This window comes from Pyrgilauda ruficollis, unplaced genomic scaffold (genome assembly GCF_017590135.1).
Source record: "Pyrgilauda ruficollis isolate IOZ18807 unplaced genomic scaffold, ASM1759013v1 scaffold33, whole genome shotgun sequence".
NCBI lineage: Eukaryota > Metazoa > Chordata > Aves > Passeriformes > Passeridae > Pyrgilauda > Pyrgilauda ruficollis.
In genome coordinates, this window is record NW_024524711.1 from 2497589 (window position 1) to 2523401 (window position 25813).

Here is a 25813-nt window from a genome sequence, read left to right on the forward strand (position 1 = left end):
CCCGGCGCTCGGCGCGTCCGCGGAGCTCGGCCCGGCAGCGCGCCGGCTCGCCCCGGGCTGCGGCCGGCCCTTTCCTTCCGCCTGCCCTGCGGAGCAGGCTCCGCCTCCGGCCACGGCCTCGCCAGCGGCGCGGGGGGAGCGGGACCGGGGACGGCAGCGCCGGAGAGAGCTCGGGTCCCGCGGCAGCCCCGGCAGGATGGGCAGCACCGACCCCCGGCACTGCCCGGGACGGGGGGGCTGCAAGGCCGGCCCCGGGGTGGGGGAGCCCGGTGCGGGAGCGACGCGGCAGAGGGCGGCGCCGCCGGGCCGGTGGCCTCGGGCAACCCCGGCTCGGAAATCGGCCGGGCGGCCGCGGGAGGGAGCCGGGCGGCTCGGCGTCGCCGGGGCAGCGCCTGCACACTGCGCGTAATTTATTTCCTGTCCCCTCGCCGAAAGGAAACCGGTATTGTGCACTGGCAGCGTTATTAGCCCAAAATAACCCCGACCGAGTCGCACGGCCCCTGCAGTAAAACCCGGCCAATTTCACACAAAGAAAGCCATAGTAAAGGCAGTTGTCTTGCTGCCTTATTTTTCTGTTTTCTTAATTACTTATTTCTACTGCTTCACTTGTTTGGAAAAGGTACTGAAATTACAGGGCGAGGATCAGAGTACTTCCATACTCTGGTACTTTTACACTTTGAAAGTATAGTACTAAGGTAACTGCATAAGATAGTGTATAATAAAACATTAGTTTAGAATGTGTATATAAAAGTGTGTTTTTAAAATGTGATACTAGGCGTTTATGGCAGTGATAAAGAGCCCAGGGTTTCCCTAAAAATGGAGAGTGAGGCTACCTGCCTCGCAGTAACGCAGCAAATACTGTGTTAAATAAGTCACATTACTGTTATAAAAGAGCCCCCCATTGAACAGAGTGAAGTGATGATGTTTAGATAGCAACACAAGCTTCAGGATGAATGAATGCTAAAATTGATTTGAGAGCAAGTGAGGTTTGCTTTTAAAAATGAGATACCGCTTTTCAAAACATCCAAAGTGCCTTCTAAGAAGTCCTGTAAGCCAAGACCAGCAGGACAAGAAGGAAGCAAGGAAGATCTATTTATCATTTTTTCCTAGGAGGTTGCAGAAATTCAGCCCATAGTAGTCTGGACAGTTAGGTAGAGAAGATATGGGGTAATTTTTAAGTGTATTATATTTTTGCCAGTGAGCACAGGCCAGAGATCTGGACACAGGCCCTTCTAGCTTTTTTTTTTTCCTAAATGCACAACTCAAGATAAAGCTAAGAAAATGTCAAAATCTGCGGTACAGAAGACATTCAGTTAGTAGGTAAGCCTGATTTCACTGCAGATTATTTTGTCAGTAAAATAGATTTTTCAGTGCACAAAGATACAAGATACACTGGCTAAGAACTTGCTTTGCTTATGGCTTCTTATGTTTTTTAATCATGCTCTCCACTGGATACTTCCCTTACTGGCTTGTGTGTAGCACAGCATACTCTCAGAATTTGCCAAACCACAGCTATTTGCAATATTCCATTACTCTAGCATTTTCTTACCAAGGGGAAAGTTCACAGATCTCTTTTGGTTCTGTGTATCTGCTGACATTTCACTTCACAGGATCCTGGATGACTGAAACTTCTGGTGATTTGGTGGTTAGTGCAGACGTACACCCCACATTCAGATCTGTGGGAACATTTAAGTGAAGCAAATCTAACCACACAGTGTTTCAGTCAATAGAAGGAATGTATTTCCTTCTTTTGAAAGGATGAAGAAAAGACTGAACTGTTGTTTTAAATACCCCCTTTCTTCTGTTCTTGCTGTCTCGAGAGTTTTGCTCTGCCACAGTCCTGCTCAGTAATCCATGCACAAACTCCTCTTTGTGGAGCATGGCCTTAGGTGTTAGATTTTTTTTTCCTTTTTACTGCTGAAGGCAGGAATTTTACTACATTTAGTCATAATAACACTTCCCAATATTACTGGAAAAATAACTGCCAAAACTGCAGTAATATTGTTGCAGTGTTCCATGCTCTGTAGTCTCCACATTTCCTACTCAGTTTATAATAAACTTCTGGAGATATGTGTAATCAAATAAGTTTGAGTAACTGAAGCTGTGGAATTGAAGGGATGTTGATATTAGATCCAGACTATTTGGGGGCTTATCCTTTCTTAAGGAGAAACTAATTTTTTAGTGTCAAGTGATTGGTTTTTAATCATGGTAATTTTTCATCAAATGCATTAAAATAAGTTGTGTGCATTTTTTAAATATCAGAACCAATAACTGAGAAGGAAGAATATATGGCAGCAATAAGTATGAGGGTGACTAAAGTCCATGAATATTTGTATATGCAGGAACTAGAGTGTAATCATGACAGCTGATGCCTCTTTTTTATCTTCTATTTTGTGCCCACACCAGCATTTCATCCTTGCACAACTTTGCGGTTGTGATGAAGGTAGTGGAATTGGAACATGCAGGCTATTATGCAAGAGATAATCATAATCAATCATTACTCAATGATAATTTTTTCTGCCGTTTGATTTAGTGTTTGAAAAAATCATGTACAATTTTTTAAGCAAAAGGCCATTTATCTGATGTCTTATATGATCCTAACAGAGGGTCCAATAGCTGTAACATCAGTTTGCAGTAAACTGACATTTCCTTGCTGCTTATGGAGTTATCCACTGTGCCATAAGGACATACAAAATAATAATTTTTTTTAAAAAAGTACTGAAAAATATATGTAAATTCTGTGTTTTGGATCATTGCTGTTTAGAACCTTTAAGACTTAGATGCGTGTAGGTCATGCATTCAGTACATAGTGGTTTCTGTGTGGATGAGTATATGTGAAACATATAACATGAATCCACACAGTGCTTGTTTTCAATTACTAATAGTGAACTGTAAATAATGTCCGAAATATGATGTACTGTAATATGGTAAGCTAGGAACATCAGGTTTTTTCTTTAATTTTGAGCTGTATGTTTGTGGGAATAGCAGGATTTCATTTGAGTCAGATTCAACAAAGTATGAACATAGAAGCCATTATTCAAGTAAATACCTTTCTCTGAAATATTTCCAAACTTTCTATTTACTTTAATGTCATCACTTACATAAGTACAGAAATACACCCACAGAATTAGTTTGCAATGTCAAGGCACACCAATGGCAAATTTAATGTTTTTATCAGAAAAGGGTGATAAGATACCCTGACCTTTGATTTCAAATTTGTGTCAGCAGAAATTATCTGTTTATTTAGTCTGGTTTAGAGAGGCTATTGGCTGATTCATGTACCTCAGTAGAATATCCAGACACTGTAAATCCTTTAGGTGTAAATCCTTAGACAAGCAAGAACTTCAGTTTTAATGGCACAGATGTGGAAGCTGGTTGAAGAAGTGTCAGTGTGGTGAGACTGGCCTGATCCTACCAAGAAGTTGATTCCAACTGTTTTGGTTCTAATGAAGCTGTAGGGGTACCCAGACTAGGCAGAGCTCTGTTATCACAAGTGGAGAGAGAGGAAACGGGAAGATGCTATTCTGTTTCTTGGCTCCTAGGTGTAAGCATCACAGAGATAGTGTAAATGGGGTGCATTCCTGCACCAGAAGTCCTTTTCCCTTACTCTGTCTTTAGGGAGATACACACTTGCTGCTGTAAATATGAAGCCTGCATGACTTGTATGTTCTAATAAATTACCCATAAGGGATTTGGGTAATCTTTCTGACAGGACAGTCAATAGCAGACCGATCACTAACAGTTCTGACTTCTGAGAGCAGCGGTATTCTAGAGAGAATACAGCTCTAGAAAGAAATATAAACAAGTTGTTTTCCCTTTACAAAGTGAGAAGGAGAGGGAAATCAGCAAGGATAGAGGTCAATGTCAGCTGCTCCAGGCATGGTAAACTGTTGAGTGATGTTCTCAGACAAGGAATTTCACTTTTAATATTTAGGCTTTAATACCTAAGCCTTTAATATCTAGATTTCTCTTTCTTGCTAAACTTATTCCATACAGATAATTCAGCTGAACCAGGATGTGTCTCTTTTATGCCTTCAGAAGTCTCAAATACATTATGTATGTTTTTCAGGTTTTGCTTTAAATCTGTAAAGGTTTCTATTCTCAGATCATCTGAAGAAAATTCTAATGCTACCTTATTAAACCTTTTCTCAAGTGCATTGTAAACTCTTTAAACACAAGCTACATGCCAAGTGCAAGAGTACAGGCATAAGTGGTAAAATCATGTAGCTGGTGTCAGTTAACAATGGTGATACTGGCACTGCCCACAGCAGAGTCAGTGTTCTACTCTGTACAAGTGAAGGCAAATATAAATCCAGAAAAAGCATTCTTTTACTCCTGCACCCCAAACATGGGTTCTGCTGCCATCATTTTGTCATGCCTCAAGAATTTATTTGAGGGTTTGCAGCTGGTATGACAACAAAAAGATCATCTACTGCAGTTTACTTATTAACTCTTATTTGGGAGACTTCTAAATATTAAAATTAAGCAAACAGGCCAGTGCTTCACCCAGCACAGTATTCTGTCTCTAGCAATCACTCTAAGCAGATACTCAAGAAAGAAAAAAATTGCAATTTATTGTGATGCTGCAGCTTCATACTCACCCAACCTCTGGCCATTTTAAGCTGTGAGAATTTTGTGGGACTGGGAGGTTTTGCTATTAAACATTCCTTACAATTACTCTTAAAATTATTTGTTCAGTCTCTCTTGAAATCTTGTAAACTCTTATGTAAATAGAAACATCTGACAAGCCATTCCTCAGATTTACCATTTCATATGTGAAGAAACACTCCTTTCTGCTTGATTTGACCCTGGCTCCCCAAAGCTCCACTTTATATCCACTTATGCCTGTTCTGGAAGAGGCATTCAACAGCACAGCTTACTCTTGCTCACTCTCTTCCCCTCCCCCCTGACGCTGCAACTTTCCCATACCACTCAGGAGTTTGTCAGCCTCTATTCCATATTGGTCCTCAGTGCCTGAGTGCATGAAAACAAGAACTAAATAGTCTCTTCCCTCCCCTTTGCATTTTATTCAATGGCAGGACCTTCCCTATTATTTCACAACTTCTTTATTTTCTTAAAACCTTCAGTAACAGATGTTGTCAACGGCCTTAGTTAAATCCATCAAGATAGCAGCAATCACTCTTTTTTACACGTGTTGTACAGCAACTTCCATCTATAGAAGCTCCACTGGCTTTTCACATGCTGGCTTCTATTATAATTCCTGCTAATTTTTTTGTGCAGAAGTGAGCTTTCCAGATTGCCACAAAATTATTATTTTTTAAATTGTGTCACATTTGCTACCCTCTGGTCTCCAAGACGACTCCAAATTCAAGCGGTCCTTTCCACAGTGCTGCATTACAGAACTCTTCATTGAATACCATTTAGTCCTGGTGCTTTGCTAGTCTTCATTCTGCCTTGATAAGATCATTTTGACCTCATCTGCTGTTATTTTCACTTTGGACAGATCCGCACTGAGTTCCCCAGGAAAGATTCCTGCATAAAGTTCTCCTCTGTTTCCTAATCAGTGAATACTGATGAAAAAAGCCTAACATTTGTTTTCCATTACATCCGTGTCTCTTCTGAGCGCTCGTGCTGTTCCTTGGACATTGATTGTCCCTTTAGGCTTTCTAGAAAGATTTTACTCCTAGTTGATGTGAAGAAAAAATATTTAGTAGTTTGGTTACTTTGCCTAGTTGTTTCTCATTTTTTTTTCTGGCTTGTTGTAACTGTATTTGTATTTTTCTCTGAGTCTGTGTTTCCCCTCTGTTATCTTCTTTTTGCTATGGTTCAGACTGTCTCTTTAAGTCAAGTCTGGTATCCTTCAGCTTTTTCCTAGCCCCTTGTAAGGACTGAATTCTCTTAGCTCTCTCTCCTGATTTGCTTTTGACACTGTTCCCTAACTGGAGTTTGGAACAACTGCAGAAGATTCTTTGGTCTTTGTTAATCTCTATAGAAATACTGTTTTTGTAAAGTGAGGATTATCAGCATGAGACTCTGTAACAGATCTCGTGCACTGTTCTCCATCAAGCCAAGGATGGCACTTTGTCTTGAGAGTTCATTCTGTAAAAAATTATTCCATCCAAATAATACCACCTAAGAATGGCATCTGCTTCATGTAGCAATGTGTCAACCTACTGTTGTCAGTGGTACTGTCCTGGCTGCTGGTTTGCCACGTGGATCCAGTCCCATGTTCTTCCCAGCTGGGCACTGAATTTCAACCTAGGTAGATTAGAAGCTTCTCTCTGAGCATGCTGTGTTTGGAAACTATTCAGCCTGTCTACAATCTTCTATCTCTCCACCCTTTAAAGATGAATAGGGAAAGGCCTTTTCATTAAATTAATTGAAAGAGAGATCTGTCTTGCAAGAGGAACTACTCTTAAAAGGGGAAACTTTGTTTTTAAATAAAGCTGTGTTTTCTGTTTTGAACTTCCTCAGACACTGTCATGATTTTGCAATATCACAGCCATCTTTTAAAAAGTACTCTTTTGGGCAAAACCATCAACCAGGTTGCTATAAAACACCACAAGGTCAGTGTTGCTTTATTTCTCCATGAGCTGATCTCTCAAGGAAGGGAATGGCATTGAGTATGGAAGAAGGCCATGGAAGGCCTGGAAGAAGGCCATGCTACTCTGTAAACAAAGTTTAAGCACTGCATTTGCCAAAGAAAATCTTCCACTTGGAACAGAGTCAGGCTTTTTTAAATCATGCATTCCTAGCATTAGATAATTTGGTCAATATTTAGGGATCTAAATAAATGTATCCTGGTATTTAAAAGTGCCAGAAATTCTCACCCTGGATAGAGATGGGAAAGCATTTTAGTTTCCCTGCATCTTTTATGCAGTTTTCTACAGATGGATTTAGTTACCTAATGCTGGATATCAAGATCAAACAAAAAATCAAAGTTAACATTTATAAAATTCAGTAACGTTGTAAAATATTTAAACTTAACTGTGAGAATCATCAGTTTGGGTTTCGTTTTTTTGTTCATCTCTTTAGTAATTCCTTCCTTTATAATGAGCATTAGAGTAGGACACTTGCTGGAAAGAAGATTCATTAAGAAACATGAGAACTATTTGCAGTTAGTTCTAAGAAATTCCTTAGGAACGCATCTTCTCTCTGTTTCCCTCTTGCTGTCTCTGGTGAGTATGATTTTACATCAGCAGTGTCTGTTCTCTCAAGGGAGCGTGTTTAGGGAAAGAAGCATCTTCAAACCCTCAGGGTACAATAATGCTGCAGACAGAGCTGGCACACACTTTGAATTCACAGTTTCAGTGTCTAAATTAGCTGCTTTCTCTCTGGGTGTGTTGGGACATGGAGCAGGGTCCTCACTTAAATGCTCGAGACACCCATCAGAAGACCTCCCTCTCTCTTATTTTATTATTCAGGAGTTCTGTAAGGATCTACTCAAAGCTGGGTGCCAAAAGTTGCACAGTCAACATTTCAACACCAGCCTCCCTGGAGAAATGCTTTCTTAGCCTGCTTTGGGCTGCTTTATGTCTCTTATATCTAGAACTGATCTGATAGTGAAGAAACTTGTCAGAGAGGAAAATTCAGGTGCTGAGGGTGGGAAAGCTGTTCTGAAGAAGATCCCATATAACACTTAATTAACAAAGGAACATGAGATATAGTTATTCTGAAGAGTAGCTATAAAAGTTAGAAAAAAGGGAAATCCTTAAACTTCAGTCTCTGACAAATAGAGGAAGCCTCTTTGTTCTATAGTTACTTCACTTCCCAGAGAATCAACAAAGCTCCATGAAACTCACTCTCATGACCTTTTAAAAATTAATAATTATGTCCTAAAACTTTTTGAAATTATTCAGAAATTCAAATTAATTATTTCAAGCTTTTAAAATGTTGACAGTCAAGGCAAAATATGCAAACATTGGAAATATAATCATATTCATCTCAGGTCTTATTTAATTGTTTACTTTGCTCTCCTCAAAAAAGAACGGATGTTTTATTTTACGACTGTTTGAAAGGTCATTAGCTTTATTTGCAAGAAATAATTTGAGGAGGAAAAGATTTATTATATTGAAAATAATTAATTGAAGCTGCCATGTAACTTATCCTGGATAACTGCAGATAGAATAAGTCAAAAATAAAGAAAATCCCACTTTTTTCCTTTAAATCTAGACAATACTGTGAAAAAGTAAGAGTAAGAGTAAGGGTGATATATAAAATATATATTAAAAATAAATTGTAAAAGGGATTTGATTATGTTATACATGAAACGACATCTTAGTATTAGCAAGTTCAACATTTACACTAGATAGAATTGAAAATAAAAGTTATTATTTGAAGTGAAGAAATTAAATAAATTTTCAGTCTGTCATCTGTCATATTAGCTGTAGAGACACGTAGACTTAAAATATAGATGTAATTTATCGTGAAGATTTTAATCTAGTGTTGTTACAAGAAACAATTATGCATACTTATCAGATTCTATAAACAGCCTAGCCAAATTAGAAGTATTAGAAAGAAAAACATCTTGTCTAATTTTTAATTTTAAACTCCTAATATCTACTCTGAACACTCTTCACATTGTTGTACTAATGCTAATCAAACTTTAGTACCCTGAAAAATGTTAGGCTAAAGATAACTCAGGAAAGAAACACCGCAGGAAAAGATTCATGTAGAATTTTGATGATTGTTTTGTAAATGGGTGCCTTCACTTGCTGAGACGATGGAGGTGAGTTAATAGGGAAGGGAGCAAGTGGAGCTGTGCTGCTGCCAAGAATCCCTGAGTGGCTCTGCATCCCTCCTCGAGGGTTAGTCGCATTTACACACAACAGCTCATCAGGCAGGACCAAGGGCAACAACATCTACCTGTAGGAAATGCTCATCGCTTCCCCTAAATATACCTGAGGAAGAGTAGGATGGAAAGTGCTCTCTTGTCCTAAAAATCACAGTGGCTGTAGCAGAGACAGCTAAAGACAATCCAGTTCACTTGGGACAAGATGCTCCTGACTCCTTTGGGAAAGGACGATGGCTTTGGCAGCAGCCTGTATGGAAACACCAGGGGCAGAAGAAGGGCAGCAGCAACAAGAGCATCGCCTCTTCCCATAGTGCCTCCCTTGACTTTCTGCATCCTTCCCCTTTGTCTGTCACTCCCTGTACCACCCCTTCCTTCTCCTCTGCCAGCCTGGGGCACGGAGAGCAGCTGCCCTGGTGCTTGAAGGGAGGAGGAGGCCCCGCAGAAGGGCCCTGTGGCCCTGCTGGGCGGCTGCAAACCATCCCGGGGTAGCCATTGCCTCTGCCCACAGTGCCAGCAGCGCCCAGGGCAGCGCTCCCTCCCTGCCTCCTCAGCAGCAGAACATGAACTGGGTGGGTGGCAGTCGGTAAGTGAAACTCTTCAAAGCCGACAGAAACTGCTCCAAGCTGTGTCAGTGTCCCTCACAGACTGGGCACCGCCATGGTGTGTTTAACAACCCTGTGCACCCTCACAAACCAGGCACTGCCATGTTGTGTGTGGCCACCATGGGGTCCCCTCACAAACTGAGCACAGCCACGGTGGGCTTCAGGCCTCATTTCCCCTCACAAACTGAGCACAGCCATGGTGGGTGCTTCAGGCCTCATTTCCCCTGACAAACTGAGCACAGCCATGGTGGGTGCTTCAGGCCTCATTTCCCCTCACAAACTGGGCAGACCATGGTGTTTGTGACCAAACGAGTACGTCTCCACGGTAGTGGCACAGTGTGTGTGTTTCAGGCCTGGTGTCCCCTCACAGAGCAGCAGGCCATGGAGTGTGACACCCTGGAGTCCCCTCTGGAGCCAGACTGTGAGAAGGTGCAGGTGCCCTCCCACCACAGGCTGGGGGTCACGTTTGGGCTCTGTGTCTCTCCACAGACAGAGGCTGGATGAGCCTTTCTCACGCCCTCACGAAAAGCAGTGGTTACCATTTGGGAAAGAGGATGTACAGGTATTGAGATTCACTGAAATAGTAAAGCATCACAAACTGAGTTGTAATCATAAAGACAGAAAAAAGAAAATGTTCTGTTTCTTTGGGTGCTGTGCCCTCTGCCAATCTACTAGAAATGCAAACCTCACAGATTTTGTCAGCCATTGGGAAGCAGCATTGCAGAACACAGCTTCGTAGTCGTCCAGACTATGCAGAATCAAAATAAAAAAAACACCCTACCCATCTGAAAGTCTTCCCAGTTGAGTTTTCTGAATGTTGCCTCTGTGAAGCAGAAGGAAAGGAGAGCTTCACTTGGAAAAAACCCCAAAACACCAACCCTAGCTTTGTCCTAAATGTCTGTCTCCCATACCCTCTGTAAGAAAACCCAGTGTGTAGCAGTACTGCCACATTTAGCAAATACAAATCAACCTGCTGCTTGCTGCTGCTGGTAGTATCTGTCAGGGTTCCTCGGGTCAAGCTGGGGTTTTTAGGTGACAGACATTTTAGGTGTCAGAAAAACTACACATCACTGGGGTTCCTCCCCACTGCAATGTTATATGCATATGTTTTGGAAAGTTTGCTCTAACTTTAAGCAAAAGGCAATTCCAAGGGAATACTCTACATTTCTAACCCTCACAAAAAGTCCTGATCTTACTGACCTAAGGACTGCAGCCATGCTCACTCTGCTCATGGAGCAATGACCCCGACTTCCAATTTTATGCACCAAGTCCTACAGGCATTTCACATAAGACTAAGTTTGGCAGATGAGGCAAGTAGTTGGAGGTATAACTGTCTCCTATATTGAACAAACAACAGCAACTTGTAGTGTCAATCTATTTTGCTTTCCTGTTTTACAAAAGGGTCCCCAGTATTCTGGGAAGTCCCAAAAGGTAAAAGCTCATATAGTGCTCCTTTTGTTTGCTAATATAGTTTTGTAGCTATGTTGCAGCATGACAAAAAAAAAAAAAAAAATTAGGAGGAAATAATATATTGACAAAGATTTCTTAAGTTTTAAGAAATTGCAAGTTGATGGAATATGCATTACAAGTCAAATGATTAAAAACTTTTTTCTATTTTCTTTTATCATGTTAAATGTGTTTGATCTCCTAATATCAAATGTGGTCCTATCTTACTGGAGTAAACTGGGATCAGTCAAAATTACTTCAACAGAGATATGTTGACTTTACTGGAGGTTTGGTCCATTGTAACATAACATAACATAACATAACATAAAACATAACATAACATAACATAACATAACATATAGCATTAACATATTTGTGTCCTAAAACTCAGAACCACTGATGAGAAATTCAAGCCATGACTCAAGATTATACTTTTGCAATTAAAATAATAATAATTTGCATTTTTCAGAAGCAGAATCATATTAAAGCAAGAAAGGAGAAAACAAAAGGTAAACAGTTTCAGCAATATTGGATTTTATACTGTTGTATAAAACTTCAGTGGGTTCACTTAGGTAAAACTTTCAAAGCATTTGAAGTGAGATTCAAAACAGTAGCTAAACAGTTACAATGTGTTTCCCTGACTTTTAGGGGAAAAGTCTTGTTCTAAATTTACTAAACTGAATTACAACAAGAAGGGAAGGTGTGAATGAATGAATGAATGAATGCATGTCTGTGGCCAGTTTTGGTTTTCCTGGATTACTTCTTGTTACCATGTTGTGTTGGTATGTGGGGACACAAGGGATTCCTTGAAGCCTCAGGTGAAAAGCACGTGGTCAGCTGGCCCAACGCACACATACACAGCCATTCTTCTGGGCCACGTCAAAGGATGTTAGGCTCATTGAAATCCTTCTTCTGGCATTTGCAAAAGGAGGACAGCTTATTTGTATTTTGAGTCTGAAAGTGAAATAAAGGAATCAAACTTATCCCTGGCAGAGCAGGAGACATTTCAAACAGGAAAGAGAAAAAAAACAACAAGAGAAATTGGCTATAACCATAATAAGTGGAGTCAGTTTTGTCCTCAGCAGCAGGGAAAGAGGCAGTATAGGAAAGCTCCACCACTGAAGCTGATAACCCAAACACCCAGAGCAGGTGCACAGACATATAGGGGTAGAAGAAAAACAGGCTGACTGTACAGAGACAATGACACAAATTAAAATATTTACATATGGGAATGTGGGATCAATCAGCAGCTTGTCCCCATCGCTTTCCCAGTTTCTCCAGTTTCTGGAGGCCTGTGAGCTCTCTGTTTTCTCAGGGATTACTGGTCTAAGCCACATAATTTATATTACAGATATGTAATTTGTTTCAGTGGAGAGGGAAAACAGGAAAAGATAGGATTGTTTTTAGTAATGTAGTACTAAATTACTAAACACTGGTAATTTTCTAATTGCTATTATACAATCATTAGTAATTTAGTAATTTGGAGGTGATGGGGAAAAAACCTCTGGGACACTGAAGGGAAGTGGTTGCATTTTGGGGGTGTGGACTCTAAAGTAAAATGAATTTTGAAGTGTTCATTTGTACACAGGATGATTTTACCTCACTGAAGATATTCATCTTAACTGAAGAACAGAGATTTTTCCATAGATAATGTTACCCTGGGAAGATAAAGATAATAATAAATGATACTAAAAATTTGTTACCAACAAACATGTTAGGTATATTAATTACATGTAACCTGCAATCATGACAGAGATTACATTTCAGAAGAAAAGTCAATGCTATTTTTTGTTTTGGCATAGCCTTCAGTTTTCAATATCATTCTTTTGTTTAGAAAAAAAAATCTTACTGGGTTTATTTATTTGTCTGCTGTACTTAACGATTTTAGGATGGTTATTAATAGGCTCTGCAAAATGGAGGGGTTTGTTTCCTATATTATTGTTCTGATATCTTCAAAGTGTCAGTCATATCTCTTTTTATTCCTTCTAACAAAAATTCTTTCTGAATTCCTAATCTTAGAGACTTTTCTTTTTTACTTTTTCCTTTTTTTTTCTTTTTGTCAGAAGACTATTTGTCAAGAGAGACAAATTTGGAGAACAATAAACTCTTTGTGTCATTATAGATGGCACATCTGGTATACATAATCTTGCTGATTTATTTGTTTATCTTATATGCTTCCTGAAAAGACCCTTTAAAGTTTTTAAGACTTTGTCCTTGCCACATTTGGTATATTTTATTTTAAGAAATATTTTTAGTGGTTGTACACAAAGTTTGACAAATGAGCATTTAAGGACTAAATTTTTGGCATCAAGATAACAATGATTTATTTTGAATGTGACTAAATTATATTTGCATTCTTTTTCAAGGCAATAAAAATAAATTCAGAGCAAATGGGGCATGAGAATTCAGAGATGCTTAACCATGTGCTTTTATATTAGGAATAGTTTGCTAAGTCTTGCTTGCTAATTTCAAAATAATTACCTATACTGGTAATGCATTGTTGAAGCTTCTGTCAAAAAGTTATTCTCTCCTTTAAAAAATTAAGGAATACTTTGAAAGAAAGAAACTTAAGTCAAAAATGAAGCTCCTGGAAGTATCATCTCCTAAAAGTTCAGCAGTCAGTTTGGATCTTCTCAATCTATATGTGGTTAACCAGATATCAACCAAGACAGAAAACACTGGTGAGTTTTGGGTATTCTGATGCATCAGAATTAGTTATTCTTACCTATTACTGCTGTTATTTTAGTGCTTGTTCTTCCATTTACAACTTAACCCTCAAGTAAATGTTGTTTTATTTTTAAAGTAAAAATTGTACTTTAATACAAAAATTATGACTGAATAAAAAGTCTGGGCATAAAAGGAACCAAACAGCCTTGTCTCCTGCCTTCTTCACATTAAAAGCCTTGTGCAGTGTCCTGGTTCCAGGCCAGGCCAGGGTGAATGTTCGCAGTAGCCAGGACAGGCCTGGCCAGGACCCTGAGGTGATTCTACACCTCCTCACATCAGGCACAGGGGAAGGAGTCCCATCCAGTGGGGCAGTGGGAAGCAAGTGGCCAGGGAATGTTGTGCTCCCTGTGGTGAGCACCTGCGTAATTTTATACTATTGTGCAATTTAGAATAGAGTTTTTGTATTGTTAGTAGCAAAGAAAGAAACAAATATGGCTTTAAATGGATTAAGAAATATAAAACAACAACTTTTGTACTCTAATGAAAATTCTCGAAGCTCAAATCAAAGCTTTCTCCAAGTCCTGCACTGACATAACAAATACATTCATTGCAGAGAACGTGAGGAAGCCAGTCCACGTTGATATCACTGAAGATGAAAAAAAACCTATCAGGAGACATAACTTAGAGCTTCCCACATCACCCCTACGTACACAACACAAGTCAAACTTAGATGATCTCCAGAGCAGGTACTTGTAAAAAATAGGCAATAGTTACCCAATAGGGAGGTTCTGGGACAGATATTTCATTATAGTCTTAACATTTGGGGTATTAAGAAAACATAAACATACCATGGTAAACAGTGGAGTTTCACAACCACTCCTGTTGTTCCAGTGATACTCTTACTGTGAGAGAGGAATTAATAAATTCTGAATAAAAAACTGCACATGAAGCTGAGAGATTTTTTAAAAATGGTTATGTGTCTGTACTCATGCCAGGTACTTATACTGTTTATCTCAAGGAGCAGGTTATTCAAACAGCATTACGCACTTACACTGCTTTCCCATCCAGCTTTGGAGACCCTAAAGTGACCAACTCACAGACAGGCTGCTCATAGCTGCCTAAGAATCAGGCTGTTTTAAGATGTGTGGAAAAATATTCCTAAGTTATTTTGAAATTAATATTCAGAATATTTTAATATTTTGGATCTTGCATTTCATAGGCTGTTTTTATTCATTTTACAAGGTTACAAAAGCAAGTTTTGGACAGCAGAAGACAACATCTCTCAGAAAAAGTAAAATACCAGCATAAGGTATTGTTGTTCTTATGACATAAGACTAAACATGTGCAGTAATTACTGTATTTTTAAGTGATTTTTCAAAGAGTGGACAAACTCATGGATACTGAAACACATGAACTCTTCTTTCTCTTTAAGACTATATTGATAAATTATTTTCATGCTACTGTTTATATGTTTCTTGAAAAAAAGCTAAAAATGTATTTATATCCATCTCTCCTCAAGATAGCATTTGTGTGCATGCTTCAGATTAAGTAGTTACTTACAGGTTTCCCTGAAATAAGCTCTTATTGCCTTAAGTTTTTAGTGAAAAGTCATATCAGAATATAGAACATTTTCTCTTCTTTGTAGCTATATGCAGAGATGTAAAAGATACAAAATGTCTTGATTACTTTGAACTTTATGCTTAAATCAAAACAGTTTTAGCTAAATAAAATATGTCTTTGTTATGTTTTGTCTAGCTCATTCCACAAGTAATGGAATTAGGCTATGTTGATTCTAGTATGGAAAATGAAGACAACACGGCAAGAGTTTTTAGTGCTTGTCCGTTGTCCTCCTCTGGTTTTCAGTTCTCTAACTGTACACAGCTTTCAGAAGAAAATTTCAACACAAAACTAATGGGCAACATTTGGGACCAGATCTATGAAAAGGAGCTGCAAAACGAGGTTTGGTTAATGTTTTACCTCCATGGAATTACTTTAAACTAACTTTCATTTATTTGGTGTGTAAAACTAGTATAATGGTGGTGGTAATTATGATTGATCAACATTTTTGTAGGCTGGTGGCAATTAATATTATGTATATAGAAATATATTTATTTTATTGTTCTGAAATAAGCTCAACTTGACTTTTGTTCACTGAACCCTCAGTGTTGCTGATATTTGCAGAGAGAGAATTAGTCACATACTGGTGGCTTTCTTTTGCTTCTGGCTTGTAAATTTGGTTAAAGAAACCTGAAATATAGTTAGAAATACAGCTTTCTTAAACATACAGTTAGTGTAACTGGGTGTTGCATGATCCCAGGTGATCCCATGACCTAATTTTTTATCTTTTAATGTCTCAGTGATTAACATAGTTCTTACAGTATTTTCAGTGCTCTGCTGTTCAACTCTTTACTTTTAAGAAACACTTGAAAGTTACTCGTTCACATATTACTATTTTTTCTTTTTGTTAACTTTGTGATTCTTAAAAGAATCATCCTTAGAAAATTGATAGCAAATATGCTTTATTTTTAGCAAATATATTATTCATTGGAAATAATAAAAAAAGTTATGTGTCTCACCAATGGTACTCTGAAGTCTTGAGGTTAGTGAGGAAGAAATGCTTGAGGAGTTTCAGAAGGGGAGATGATGGGTTGTTCAGAGAATGAATAGGCCAAAACTCACAGGAAGCTGACCTGAAGAACGAAGAACCCCAAGAAATATGTTTTCAAAACACAAGGACAGCCCACCTCTATGTGCAAGAGAATGATTAGATTCTGGAGGCCAGTTTGGCTGAATCAGGGAACCCCTGACTGAGGTCAAATGCAAAAAGGAAGAGAGCAAGGAGGGATGGGCAACCCAGGGAGAAGACAGGAGCATCCCCTCAGCTGGGAGGGGTGGCATTAGGATGGTCAGAGCTGAGAATCACAATGGGTGAGAAGAACAGCAAGGAGAACTTCTTTAGGTGTGTCATCAAAGAAAGGAAACAAAGGAAAATGCTGTCCACTGCTAAAAAGAATTGAGACCTAGTGAAAAATTGCATAGAAAAGCCTGAAGTACTCAAAGACTACATTGCTTCAAGTTTTCCAGACAACATCTGCTCTCTAGCTCATCTTCAAATGCAGTTAGGAGCTGGGGGGAGTTGAATGAACCAGTAGGGAAGGAACAAGTTAGAGAATCTATTGTAACCTGAACATATAGAAATATATGAGACTGGACACAGTCCAAACTAGTATATTCAGGGTCTTGGATGACATCACTGCAAGGCAGATATTTACCACCCTTGTAAGGCTGTGGTGATCAGAGAAGCTTCCCAGTGAGAAGAAATACACAAATGTTATGTCCATCTGCAAAAATGTAAGCATGATCTGGGGAAGCATCCTCTCACCTCTGTCCCTGGAAGGAATAAGGAGCTAAGCTCCCAGAGGCAATTCCAAGGTACATGAGGAACAAGAAGGTGTCTACAAACAGCCATCAGATTTTGCAAGGTCATACTCTGCCTGGTGGACACAATGGCTTTCTGTGATGGAATTAGTAGCTCTGGCATTATTTACCTTGACTTTAGGAAGGCTTTTGATGAAGTTTCCAATGGGATTCCGGGAGCCAAAATGGGCAGCTATGAACCAGATAAATGGACAATAGGATGAGAAAAAACTGTTACTGTCATGCTCAAAGTAGTTATCTGTTGGCTAAAGCTTGTTTGGCAACAGTTGGGCTGTAAGGAGGTTTGGGCTTGGTTTTGGGTAAAGATATAAAGAAATAAAAATAGTGGCAAAATAGGTATATTTCAACCAAGATGAAAGTTTTAAAGACTGTAACAATTATGTATATTCACAGTTTGACAGCTTCTACTGTCTTCTCAGCCAGGTAACAGCTTTGATCTAAACCCTTGGAATACAAACCCTCCAAGCCAGTTTCTTTTCAGGAAGTCTGATACAGTGCCTCAGGAGCTGTTCAAGCCATTTGATAGGTAGGAAGTGATTTTACTTTAATGAGGAAAATAACAGTCAAGTTTAATTAAGAAAAATACTAAAATAATCAGAACCTTATTGCTACTTGTTTTTTTTCACTGTTTTTCAAATGGAAATTGAAAACAAATGGAAATACTAAACATACAAAGCTATTTAAATTTGCTGAAAAGCAGAAAAATCTGAATTTTGAGTAGGCACTTGGAGCCATTATTTATTTTTTTCAATGTCACAGACATGATAGTGTTGCTAAATTTACCTTGAATGAGAGGACAGATTTACTAAGAGGCCAGGAGGAGGGGGAAGCTGCCTCAGGTGTTATTAGTTCTGGGCAGTGTTGCAAGTGCTTTTCTGACAATCTTGATGCAATAGCAATTGAGCATCTGCACCTGCATTATTTATACTAGGGATTCCAAGAGCAAAGCATTTTCTTTTCTTCTCTTTCATATGTGATCCTACTATAGCTTTCTTTTTTCCCTATAATTGATTCAATAATACTTCTATGAGAATATATACTTTGTTTTTAAAAGAATGGAGAGAAATCGAGAATATTTTTGTATGTACTGATTAAAAATCTTTCAAATCACAGAGGGTTTAGGGACAGACTCATTTGTACTGAACATTTTAATTTTCTTTCCAGAGGCTCTCCCTTGGACTTAGAGGTCCTACACCGCTAATCTTGCTTTACTCCTTCTGTTGCACAAGTCTGCCATTTGGTTGAAAGTTCCTGCCCATCTCTAGCTTAGGCTGGCTAAAGACATAAAAAGGCCATACAGTATATTGCTGTTCCTGAAGTGCCTGCAGCCTGTTTGCTTGGGGAGTCAAGTGACCCATAAAATCACTTGCCAAATAATAGCTAAACACATCAGCCACCTTAACTTCTACTCTTCTTGTAGCTTCTCCTGGCTTTCTCCAGTAAAACCTAAAATGAGCATAGGGTTCACCTTGCTGCACATCCCAATTAATATATTTACATTGTAAATATATAACCTTATCTCACCTACATCTCTCATTTCTCCACCAGCCCTATATAACCTTATCTCACCTACATCTCTCATTTCCCTACCAGCTATCAGGCCTGCACTCATCTGCTTATGCCACATCCTCTCATCTTCTACCTATTCATGGGTCACTAACAACATTTCCTTTTCAACTGCTCTTCAGATCCATTTCTTGGTATTGTCCTCATTTTGTTTTCATTCATTCTAGCCATAAATTCTTATACCTCAAGAAATCATAATTCTTCTGTGGAGTTTCTTTCACTGTATGTGAAAAGTAGAGTGTCAGTTTATGCAGTTGTTTAATGTAACATACTGATGATGTAATCAATGTCCATAATTCTGAGACCTGTGGCACCTCAAGGTTATTAAATATTAATTAAAAGTTTTCATGTCATATTTCCTCATCTACTCTTAAATTTTATTTTGCATAACAAAATATTCAGCTGGAGTTGAGAAAGACTCTCTGAATTGCTTCACAAAATGGTTTTACTTGCCTTGTGTAGATCTATCCAAGTATCCTCTGAAATAAACTCTAGTGTGTTTAGCCTTCTAAAACTGTCCTGGTGAGGTTTCTGTAACTAGAGAAAACTAGTTTCTCATTTAAGTTCTATAGTATCTTTATCCAGTTCCAAGTATTTGATGACCAAAACACCACAGGCATTTTCTCCAGTAAGAGTTTTCTGTACTACATTTCAGTTTCAAGTTCTACTGATAGCCTTGCTCAGAACATTTTGAAGAAAGAGGGGTTTTTTTGTTTGTTTGGTTTTTTTTTTTTTTTTTTTTAATGGCCTTTTTTGCCAGATCTCTGTCCTTCAGAAGAATTTCAACTTTTTGCTCAGAGTTTCTGAAAGTTCAGTCAGCAGATCCAGCCTGGAAAAAAAACAGTGAAAATGTTAGATTAAGAGCCAAGTAAGTGAAAGCATGATGGCTTTCATGTCCATGATGCTTACATGATAAAATCTTCAAAGCCACTACTCTCAAAGTGGGGCAAGGAAGTAGGGGCATATCAAAATGTGTGACTGGCCTCCTGACAGTGGAACAGAAAAAATCTGTGCTGAATCAGGATTTCTGATTTCAGGTACAAATGAAAGTCACTTGTTATGGGCTTTCAGTATGGAAGACAAATATAGTCTTAAGCAAACTACTTTTATGAATGGAAGAAACTATCTTCCTCTTTTTCTTTTTCTCCCCGATGTGGCCGCCTCTGGTCAGCTGGTGGAGCAGCAGTGACATACTGTGGCTGATTTTATAAATCACAACTCTCTGTCCAGGAGGATGTGCTCCATGGCTTTGTATTTTTGGAGATATTAAGAAATAGAACCCCTTTAAAATCAATCTTACCATAAAGTAGATATAAAACATAATAAAATACACACTTTTTCAGTTGAAATACTGTATATTTAGGACAAAATCAAGTGTAATGAGCTGTGAAGTTTTTGATATTTTTATTATCAAATTACCATAAAGTGTTGTGTTAACAGTATTTGATTTGTTTGTGTACTCAGCAAAATGGATTTTCTCTTCTACTCCTGTTATACCTCATTGCCTACCCCCAGGCCAGACTACATGAATTCTGCCAGGAAAAATCCAATTATAATAGCCAATAACGACTCAGAAAACTGTGAAGGAATAAAAGAACCAATATTTGATGCTGTGAAAGAAGCCGCAGAACTGAAAGATGGAAGTGGTTGTTCCTTTCTGGCACTATTTGAAGATGAGAGTCGACCAATCCAAAATAATCCTTCCACAAAGCATTTTAATCCTTTTTCTAACCAAAGCAATAATGACTTTTTTTTCACTGTTCCTGATGTTCGAAATCAAATTAACAGAATTTATTCGTGTGACACTAGAAGGCTTTATCCTGCAACCAATACAAAAGAAGATCTGGTAGACAGACACCTTGAAGGCATTTTCACAGCTCCAGAACAGGTTTTCCTTAAAAGTAACAATGTGTCAAATACAAGCTACAAGGAAACAAATGCACTTCATAAAACACCCCGGCAGAACTGTCGTGAGGGACAGCACTATTTCACGCCCTGTGAACAGAAAGAAGGACTAGCAAACCTTGAAAAAATTGGTACGTGTCATATTTTGAGGACCTGTATTCTGGGTTTTATTCTCCTTTTAAAGGCATCTGTTCTTATAACTAGAGATGTATCTGCCCCAACTGAAAACGTAATGAATCTTCAGAATGCAGTCACATAATTTTAAATCCAACTATTTCAATTATTTTAAAAACTCGACAGAAACTTTTATAGAAATTGTGTTTATTCTATTGCATTTCAAAATCAAGGCTTACTTTTTTTTCTAATTTTAGAGACATTTGCGTATCGCCATGATCAGCAGAATAGCTTAAAGGAGAATGTGCAGAATTATTCCAGAAAAAAAAGGTGAGTGTTATGGAAATTACCAATCTATTAAGTAGTGATAACTGCAGAGACTTTGCTGAATTGGAGAAATCCTGCTAAGAGCACAAGAAGGCAAAATTCTAAACAGCATTACTGTTTAGACTCAGGTTTTCTTAGTGAAAATAGTACTGTACAGTGTGAATAAATCTATGCACAGGAAAGCCCACTATGCCTCTGTGCATCTGCCCATAATAAGCACACAGAAATACTGCTTCATGGGGCAGCTTGGAGATCCTGAAGTTAAGCTGGTGATCTGGCTTGCCCTCTAAAATGTTCTGTCTCATTCCACTGGCTACAGAGCAAGTGTCTTCTCTGCGCTATGTGAGTGCTCTGTGTTTTACTAAAGACTTCTTTTTCAAAGACTGATACATAGTACCTTCCATTTTACAAAACAGCACTATCTTCTGTTATTGCTTCAATTCCATTTCAACAGAAATGAAGTTTGTGAAAAACATATTCTTGGTGTTAAATCTCAGGTTCAGAGATAAGTTCAGTGATCTCAGTAGTGGGAAGCATTTAATGGTTACTGAAGACAAAGTAAAAATTGAAAAGTCACCAATCAGGAATTTAAATCAGAAATAAAATAAAAATACTGGGGAAAAATCACTTACCAGTGAACTTGTGTTTGCATTCCTCAGCGACAACAAGTCTGTGAAAGAAACAGCCTGGAATCAGAACCATGTCTTTGTATTTGAAGAGGTAACTTTTAAAAATATGTATTTTTTGTCAAACCCAATGTTTGCATGATTCATTTGAGGTGGAGAAGGAAGTTAGAAACTGAATATAGCTTTAATGAATTAACTATCATGGAAGCTTCTTTTTCATCATGGTTTATATAAGGAATTCAGAAAGAACTGCTGCTAGTGACATGGTTCAGATAGACAGGTCCACAGTTCACATGGTTTCATTCACACTTTAGCTGATGCCTGAAAGACATTGGGTAAATTACCCATCAACACTTAGGATCAGATTCTGCAGGCAATGCCCAGACTTATATGCAGGATGCTTCAGTATTATAAAGGAGCTTTGTGCCGGTATATATATAAAAAGTGTTTCAGATGTCTTGCCTGTAGAAGCTACATATGGTACTACTCAGGGGTAAAAATCCTCTTAAAATAATTTGAGGTACAGTTCAGTGACTCCTTTATGTAATACAGAAACTGAATGTTCCTTTCTTAACCTGAGATACTGATCCAGCTGAACCCTCACTATTAATACCTTATTATTTTTAACAGTTCACAACAGCACAAGAGAAAGGGTATAAGTTTGGACTGAGTTCATATCTTCATGAGATGGGTTAGTACTATTTATACATTATCACTTAAAAATGTTTTCTCTACATGTGAATCTGGAACAGTTACTTTTAAAGCCAGGGAGAATGATCTTTTTAGGATGTTAATTTTAATAAGAGCTTATATTTCTGATTCACACAGCACTGTAAAAAGACAACTAGCATTACCTGGTAACTAAGAATTAGCTGTGCTTGCTTTTCCTTGAAGAGATATTCTCTTCCACTAGACTATATGCTGTCACTCCACATGTGGACAGAGGGAGGGGAGTAAGCAAAGCAATCCTACATCCTTCCTACTCCATCAGTAGCTGTAGGGTCAGCTGTGCTGGCTGCATTTCAGAGATCTCTCAGGGACCTCCAAGAAAGAAATATGTAACTTCTATGGCAGCCAGTGTGCACGTGGAGTCTGCTGTGCTCTCTTGCAGGCTGTGCTCTCCAGATTCCCTCGTCCTTTTGGGTTCTGCAGTTCTGCTGCTGATGAACAGCACAGCTGAGGCTTTGGGGGCCCCATCTCACAACCTCTGTTAAGATGTGTTGACCGGAGAAGAACTGGCTATTGCTGTGAACTAGATTGACCTTGCTAACATTTTGTTCTTTAAACAGTGTCTTAAAACTGCATCAGAAATAGTAATGTTAAATAGCTCTACACGGTATACTTGAGAGTTGGATCTTTGGGGACTGTTCTGTGAGTAACCTTTTCTTTCTTTTTCATCTAATTTTTCAAGATGTGGAGTCACCATTCAGCAGCCAGTCTCACAGTTACTCTCCAAGGCAGACTGAGAGCTATTTGAACTCTAGTCCTGACACAGTGAGTAAATCCTTCTGGGCTGGCAGGGCTTTATTTGAATCATATCTCTATGCCTGAGTGCACCTAAGGGTGGATGTAGCTGGAATTTCATTTTGTTTTGTATGAGATAACCTCATGTGTGATGAGGACAAGAAATTATGAGCTGTAAATTTTCCTAAGTAGTTTGACAGACATGTGGTCTGTTCTCTTGATAATGACTGGCCTTGTGGAATTACATAGCATGACTGTGGAAAGAGTCTAAGCAACGTTCTATGCTCTTCCTGTATGTATAGCTGCCTTACATTACATGCCTGTAAAGCAGGATGATTTGACACACTGTTTTCAGTCATTCTTGAACACAAATATGCTGTGGTGTAAGATTATAAATTGCTTGTGAGAGTGGAGGTCTGCATTGGCCACTTTGTCTTCACCAAGAGCCATCCTTGGAGAAGGAGGCAACCAAAGGAGACAGTTCTGGGCTTTCTGTTTATTTAACTTAGTTATTAGCAAGTAATTACTTTAGGCCTTAGTTACTTAACTATTTGAACAGTTACAATTGCACAATTCTGTTCAAACAGTCTGAAGAGGAAGACACAGCCAAAAAGAAGGAATATCTGAATGAACATTCCTTGAAGGCACATGGTGCCAACCTATTCTCAGCCTCAGCAAGAAGAGAGGCCCCCAAGAGCTCTCACGCCCAAAGTGTGGGTATGAAGCCCAGCAGTACTTTGCCTGGAAAAGAAGCAAACAATCTTCAGGAGAGAGATTCTAATTTTTGTGCCACAGAGGAGGAAAATAAAACCCACACAGCTCTATCTCAGGGCCCATCATACTGCGCCCTTAAGAGGGAGCATGTCAGTAGCAGCACCAGGCGCGACGTTTGGTCACAGACCGAGGGCTCCGTGACCGTAGAGAAGGTGGAGGTGGGCACCCAGTGTGGCACCCTGAGGGTGTGCAGCTGTGGGGGATCCCTCCCCGCCGCCCGCAGCCCAGGCGGGGTCCCTCCTCCCAGCGCTGCCGGCACCGCAGGAGAGCACCAAGGGCCAGTGCAGAAGGGGCAGCAGCCCGCGGGCGCCGGCAGCGCGGCCGGGACAGACCCCTTCTCTTCTGAGGCCGAGTACCTGAGCTTGGCTGGCAGGAGGACTCTAGAGGTGCTGAACTACATTGATAAAATGAAGGAGAGAGATAAGCAGTGATCAATTATAATGCCACGTTAGGAACACAATAGTTTTGTCCTGTTCTCAGTATATTTCATTCAGTTGGCATATTCCGATTTTTCTAGCATGGTTAGGCAAAAGATACTTTTACTGTTTGTTGGCTTTAACTATCAATAATTATGGGTTTCTGTCTACCTACTGCTATCTCAAAGTATGGGTTCCTATAGATATCCAACTATTAACAAAGGATTTTACAATAGCCTAGTAAATAAAAACATTAGGAATTATATTGGTTTCCCACCATATATGTGTAGGATTCTGTAGTTTAGAATTGATTATGTTTCTTTTAAAGTAATGGGAAGACGTTGTTCTATTTCAAAAAATATTTAGTGTGGCTCTGAGTTCAGAGCCATTGTGTGATTCTCACCCATTTTAACAGAAAAACTTGCCTTTGTCATGTGTTCATACTAAACACAGAAATGAGAAACAGAAAATTTACATCTGCAGACATAGAATAGAATATAATTCAAAAAGAACTAATTAATTAAATTTTTTTAAATGCTCAATTTTCTTTCCACAGCAGATCCATTCATTCATTTTCTGGATGTTAATCTAAAAAAATCTTCCATGTGTTTCTGTATTCTGTCTGCGAACTGAAAATCTGAAGTACTTGCATCTTCATTTCAGTACTTGTGTGAAGCTACAAACCACAACAAATAAAAGTTTCTGATAATATTGTTTCCAGGTTATATTCTTGCCTTCTAAGAAGTTCCTGGTAAAGGTGTCAGGGAGACTCAATGTTACTAGCATCTACTTACAGATCCATACACCTTCACTTCTATATAGATATCTCTCTGTCTTAACTCTGTGTATGTGTGTGTACATAGATATACATATACCTGTGTATAAAATTTAGAAATGCCTGTGCTGGCATTAGCTAGCTGGCTGCATGCAGGGCTCCTCTTCTTCACAAACTGGACTTGGGCAAAAACTATGCTGGAGACTTCCTTAAACAACAGGAGATTTGCCTCTATAAGGTTAATATGATGTGTTTTCCCCTTGGAGTCTGCTGTTAAAAGATTCACTGCCCTTATTCCCACCAGGTCAGGGTTTTTTCTATGCTTTGTAGAAGGGGTGAGTGTCACCCAGCCTGGATGAGACTTGTCACCATTCTTTGTCTCTGTTCTAATCATGAAAAAAGTGGCTGGTTTTACTGCTGATTTTTTTTTTTTAAGCTAAAAGCCATTTTTAAAAGAAGGTCTACATTGCTCAACAGTTTGCAGGTTTATGGCTGTGCTATTTTTTAAAATAGCAGCTCAGAAATTTCAGTGGACTGTTCTGTACTTGGAAGAAAATAGCACTGTCTTTTGTATGTATAAATTGCATACATAGGAAGTGGTTTGCACAGCCAGACTTCTGAACCATGTAACTATCACTTAGCCAATTCACTGCCCACTTCCTAAGGCTTGACATAAGCAGATTTTCTTTTTTAGGTTGCCTCAATTTGTTGTCAAAGCAAACTCCCTAGTAAGTTTTTTTTTTTAAGCTGCAATATTCATCTTCACAGGAGATATAATTTATTTGAATAACAGCTATGATTTTCTGAAAGCTCGGCTGTTAGCTGTGGTTTGTAAAACATAGTTTTTCACTCAGTATGACAAAGTCAATTCAGATTGTGCCACACCAGCAGCAGCCCATGCTGGCTTGAATGTTTTTTTCCCAACAGTCCCTCACGCC

At 38.9% G+C, this 25813-nt stretch overlaps 1 protein-coding gene across 1 annotated transcript; it reads left to right on the plus strand.

Moving 5' to 3' along the window:
- The first annotated feature begins 13348 nt into the window (after positions 1–13348).
- Positions 13349–24183, plus strand: CUNH12orf40 (chromosome unknown C12orf40 homolog). The gene is made up of 11 exons (XM_041474678.1): positions 13349–13484; positions 14084–14216; positions 14713–14779; positions 15226–15429; positions 17328–17434; positions 19990–20510; positions 20751–20823; positions 21480–21540; positions 22077–22137; positions 22858–22940; positions 23498–24183. The coding sequence occupies exons 1-11, from the start codon at positions 13382–13384 to the stop codon at positions 24113–24115; spliced, it is 2031 nt and encodes a 676-aa protein (XP_041330612.1). The 5' UTR covers positions 13349–13381; the 3' UTR covers positions 24116–24183.
- Positions 24184–25813: the final 1630 nt, after the last annotated feature.

Coding starts and splice junctions, on each gene's coding strand:
- CUNH12orf40 (XM_041474678.1), top strand. CDS start 13,382: ATGAAGCTCCTGGAAGTATCATCTCCTAAAAGTTCAGCAGTCAGTTTG. Junction 14,217..14,712: donor TTAGATGATCTCCAGAGCAG/GTACTTGTAAAA, acceptor TCATTTTACAAG/GTTACAAAAGCAAGTTTTGG. Junction 22,138..22,857: donor TTCATATCTTCATGAGATGG/GTTAGTACTATT, acceptor TAATTTTTCAAG/ATGTGGAGTCACCATTCAGC.